This window comes from Salmo salar, chromosome 23 (assembly GCF_965601325.2).
Source record: "Salmo salar chromosome 23, fSalSal1, whole genome shotgun sequence".
In the NCBI taxonomy this organism is placed as follows: domain Eukaryota; kingdom Metazoa; phylum Chordata; class Actinopteri; order Salmoniformes; family Salmonidae; genus Salmo; species Salmo salar.
Genome location: NC_138313.1, coordinates 26,017,601 through 26,022,865, shown reverse-complemented (window position 1 = coordinate 26,022,865; position 5,265 = coordinate 26,017,601). Strand labels below are relative to the sequence as shown.

General features: G+C 38.1%; 1 protein-coding gene across 1 annotated transcript; it reads right to left on the bottom strand.

Annotated features, from left to right (window-relative positions):
• Nucleotides 1-1,308: 1,308 nt before the first annotated feature.
• Nucleotides 1,309-3,036, bottom strand: LOC106584250 (uncharacterized). The gene is made up of 5 exons (XM_014169300.3): nt 2,972-3,036; nt 2,206-2,299; nt 1,977-2,113; nt 1,798-1,891; nt 1,309-1,656 (listed from the first exon to the last, which is right to left on the bottom strand). The coding sequence occupies exons 1-5, from the start codon at nt 3,034-3,036 to the stop codon at nt 1,309-1,311; spliced, it is 738 nt and encodes a 245-aa protein (XP_014024775.2).
• Nucleotides 3,037-5,265: the final 2,229 nt, after the last annotated feature.

Sequence of the window (5,265 nt, the reverse complement as noted above, 5' to 3'; positions counted from 1 at the left end):
AGTTGAATTAAAACATTGTGAATGAAGGTATAATGTACATACTTTCATCTGAAACATTGTATGAGCTTTGAATATCAAACGGTTTATGAAATTTAAGCTCAGACATTTTTAGTAGACATCTTTCCACACTTCGTAATACTCTGAATGCATGATGATGGTCATCAATTCTCTGTAAATAGCTTGTTTGTCAAAAAAAAGTGGTCTTCAACCAAAAGTACATCACTTATTTGACAAAAGACTGGCATGTCTTCTTCCATTGCACTGCAAATAACTAGTCCAGCTTTATATTCTACACCATCAACTTTAACCCAACTAGTTGAGAAAACAACTTTTGACAAGATCGTTTCAAGCATTTCATTGTTGACGACATTCTCATCTCTGAAGAGAAAAGATTTCATTGGCCCATACTCATTTTGTTTGAGGGTGAAGGTTTCCCAGTGATAAGCAATGGCCATCTGATGCTTTTTAGCAAGCGATTTGGTTAGACACAAGAATAATGTGCAGCCAGAGAACTACATTATAGAAGTGATTATTCAAACAGCTTTTCATTGGCTAGTGCAAGATGGGAATGAAGACTTAATTACAATTCCATCCACTTTTTAACAACCCTCATTTACATATGTGGCTAAGAAGGTGACGTGACAAATTATTATAATCACGTTAATAATATAATTACCTTATGAAAGACAACAAGTCTCTCAACTGCATCACATGCACTAATTTTTGGAGACTTCAGTCCCCCTGGAGGTGGTGGAAGGAGATGTAACAGCAACAACAGGGAAGCCATTTCTTGGTCGTAGGCTGAGGACAAAGAGTCACAAGAATTAACTGAAAACTCTTCAAATGTAATACTTTTAAAGTTTGAATGAGAACAGGGAGGCATTATGAGAACGTTTTAAACCGTCATCCATCTATTAGTCACATTTATCCCAAAAATCAGATCAACGTTCAGAGATACACAGAATAAACAAATGAAATATTATTGCAGTTATAATTTAACTGCAATTATAGCAAATGTATTAAAATAAAAAATAAAAACTCACTTGTTGGCTCATCAAGATCACTTCCTGGGGGACTTTCTGCTGACTGCACCAAGTGACGCAACTCTGGTGTTGAGGTGAGCCGCTTAGCCTCTTTTATGACATTTGGCTTGAAGAACAAATCCCATTTCTGAAGAAGCCTGGAGGATGTGTCGCCATCAAATAGGAGAGTGAAGTTTTGGTCCACCTTTAAGAAAGAAGATATTAAACTACTACTACTACTTCAGGAAATACTTTCAAATTTCAAGCCATTCTAAACATCTCATCCCTAACTTACCAATCCTTTTGTATCCAGGAATCTTGGGAAGCTGGAGAGGATATCAACACTTCTTCCTGGGTCATTAACGAGCTTCTGACGGTGCTGAAAGGTCTCTCTCATCTTCTGGAAAATCAGGGAATTGTCTGTGGTATGGTTGAGCAAAGACATGGCCTCCTGGCAAGCATCACCATCAAGCTGCCTTACAACATTAACAGTCCTTTGGAAATTTGGGCCCCCTGGAGAAAAGTCAATTGGGCTATTTGGTGGCAGTGCAGATCCTCGACGAATCTTCCTCTGGACTGTTTTCAGACGCCAAGAAATGTATCCTGTGCTGCTTGCAGCATCATAGAAGTGTTCCTGAAATGAAAAAAATGAAAATAAATGCGTTGTCATACCAGGCTCATGAGAAATCTCACGGAATTCAAATATCAATGTCATCCACACAGTTTTTGTGTCACAACATGACATGAAAGAATTAACAATAACAATGCATATTACATAGCCCTTCTTGGAGTATGGATTCTTGAGGGAAGGGAACAACATCACTATCCCACGCGCATAATCTTCTCTGATTGCTTTAGTGGGGCGGTGCCTGAGAGGAGATATTAAATTAGTACATTTATGCAATGGCCATGCAGTTATCTGGTACAAATAAAAACAATGTGAAACAAACATACCCATGATTGTCAATCATGTGAGCCACCAGGATGTTAACCATTTTTCTTCTTGCAGCATCTGTTAGGGTTTCTGTTGTTTGGTACTCCTGTAGTACTTCTTCACCCCCAGACTTGCCTCTTAGCACAGGTTCAATCAACTAATAAAAAACAAAAACATTACAATACAAAACATGGTGATAAATAGCTTTTCTTGAGACTCAGTGAAAAAAATGTGAAAGCATTAAGAAACCTGTTCAGCAGACACAGCATCATGTGTATCCTCAATTCTTTGTCTCTTGCTAGGGACATCATCTAGGATTATAGTTGATGCACTTGAGCTGAAGCTTGAGTCAAGGAGAAATCAGAGAATTCTAAAGGATTAGAAAAAATGCAAATAATTATATTATGTAAGGTGCAAAGTGCTTTATTATACCTGCCTTGATATCTCACCCTGATCTGAGAATAGTGTCAGCACCACATTGCCTTGTCCAACGAGGTCGCTGAATATTTCTGCATCAACTTCTGTCCCTGTTGCATCCTTGTATATAACTTTTGCATCCGGTGGCAGGCAAAATCTCTCGATGACTGGAAAAGATAGTAAGGTCAAACTGAATGTGCCTTTGAAGTCAGCACTGTTTCTTGCCTCACAGCCAATAACTGTTCATGTTAAATACATACATCCACCACTGTATAATGCTTAAATAGACCTAGAGCATTTTCCCTCACATAACCTATTCCCTCTTAATTCCAAATTGAAAAATTGATTGCCTTTTTTTATTGACTGTTTTGGTGTATATTAATACTTTACACTATGAAGCACACATTACAGAACTGAAAATGATTAGCAATTTAACCCCATTTACCATATAAAAGAGTCTGATGAAGGCATGTGAAGAAATCAGAATCGACAACATTAAGGAGCTTGCACAATGAGCTTTTAAAAGAACATGGGTGTGGTTTAAAACCTTTTTCCTAAGCCATGCTAACCATTTTCATGGAATTGCATAAAGTCAAACCGTCCTTCATCCTCATCCAGCTTCACATATTTCTGCTGTTGGCTGTACTTCACCTGGACCAGCATTTTGACTGAGACATGCAAGGAAGTTTGACAAAGTAAATAAACATTTAAAGGAAGAACGGTAAAGATTAAAGCTAAGTCGACAGTGTTACACCATTTTTGGTGACCCATCAGATTCTGTGACCTGCACTGTTGGGAAAAAGTACACATTTTCAGAAAATCACGCTGTGACTGAGATATTAAAAAGCTGCTTATGCATTGACTCATCAGTATTTAATGATGCACTTAAATGTTTATATCAGTCACAGCCCGATTTTCTGCTAATTTTGTACTTTAGCTTTAACCTTTTGGGCTCACCCTAGGATAGGGGGCGCCACAGCGCATTTTGAAAAAATTTGTGCCCATTTTCAACGGCCTACTAATCAAACTCAGAAGCTAGGATATGCATATAATTAATACCTGTGGATAGAAAACACCCTAAAGTTTCTAAAACTGTTTGAATGGTCTCTGTGAGTATAACAGAACTCATATGGCAGTCAAAACCCCGAGACCGATTGAAACAGGAAGTGGAATTCTGAATTGTGGACTCAACTTCACATCTTTCCCTATTAATCACACCGTGAGCTATCGTTCACTTTCTATTGCTTCCACTAGATGTCCCCAGTCTTTACACAGTGGTTTCAGCCTTCTACTGTCGAAACTGAATGAATGAGACGCTGTGGAAATTGGTCACAGGGGAGGGCCATCACCATTATGACCCCCTCCTTTCGAAACGTTTTGAAACACAATACAATCGTCCCCCTCGAATCTTATTGGCTCTCTTGTTGAAACAGGCCCTGAAGATTTATGTTATACAATGTTTGACATGTTTGAACGAACCTAAATAGGGGAAAATGTTATTTTTCGAAACCGCTGTCCCGCGCCTGACGGAGCATTTGGATACAGCCTTCAGACGCGCTAACAACAGCAAGCTAATGGAACATAAAGGATGGACTTTTTCGACCGAAAATACATTTGTTGTGGTCCTGGGATTCCTGGAAATGCTTTCTGATGAAGACAACTAAAGGTAAGGGATTATTGACAATAGTATACAAGATTAGATGTGATATGCGATTGTTCCAAGATGGCGCCGAGCTGGAATTACTAGCTAATTTTCTGAGTATCGCATCCCCTTTTATCGCAAAGTGTGATTACCCAGTAAAGTTATTTTTAAATCTGGTATGACAGGTGCTTTCAAGAGATATTCATCTATAAATCTTAGAATGACAATATTACATTTTAAAAATGTTTTCGAATAGTAATAAAGTAAATTGTATCACTGTTTCCCGGGATGCATTTGAGGGAAAATAGTTAGTCAACGTCAGACGCCGACGTAAAATGCTGTTTTTATATATAAATATGAACTTTATTGAACAAAAGGATGCATGGATTGTGTAACATGATGTCCTAGGTGTGTCATCTGATGAAGTTTGTAAAAGGTTAGTGCTGCATTTAGCTGTTTTTTGGTTATTTGTGATGCATGTGGTTGGTCGGAAAATGGCTATGTTGCTACTTTTACCATGTACTCCTCTAACATAATCTAATGTTTTGCTTTTCCTGTAAAACCTTTTTGAAATCGGACGACGTGGGTCGATTCAGGAGAGGTGTATCTATAAAACGATATGAGACAGTCCTATATTTGAAAAAATATATATATTACATTTCGTTATGCTAATGTCGCTAGGAGTTTTTCGCTGGATGTTGATCCCGCCTACGGGACGAGACTCTTAGTAATTTCAGTACAATTAACTGGTAATACTTATATACTTTTACTTAAGTAAATGATCTGAGTACTTTTTCCAACACTGCAGGTCATAGAATCTGATGGGTCACCAAATACAGTGGTATGCTGGTCACACAGACAACACGTGAAACACCGTCTGCATGTTGGGACATGTTGTTTGCGGCCCCTTTGATGTTCAAAGTGAAGGGGGGGAAAAAGACGTTAGCTCCAGCCTCAAACAAGATTTTATACAGTAAAAAAACATAACGCTTTGTTTTTCCTTTCTTAAATCATCATTGATAAAGATGGAGACGGTTTAAGTAACAAACTGTTAGCTAGCTTACCATACACTTCTAGCTAGCTAATCACCAGGACAAATTTGCTGCTCAGACCTGGCAACAAACACGGTTTTATTAGGCATATATTCTCTGTAGATGTTTCATTGTTCATACTGAAATTCTCAGCATCAATTTATAATTGTTTCAGTAAGTTTGAGTTAATTGCACTTACCGTGTAGTACTGCATGGGAG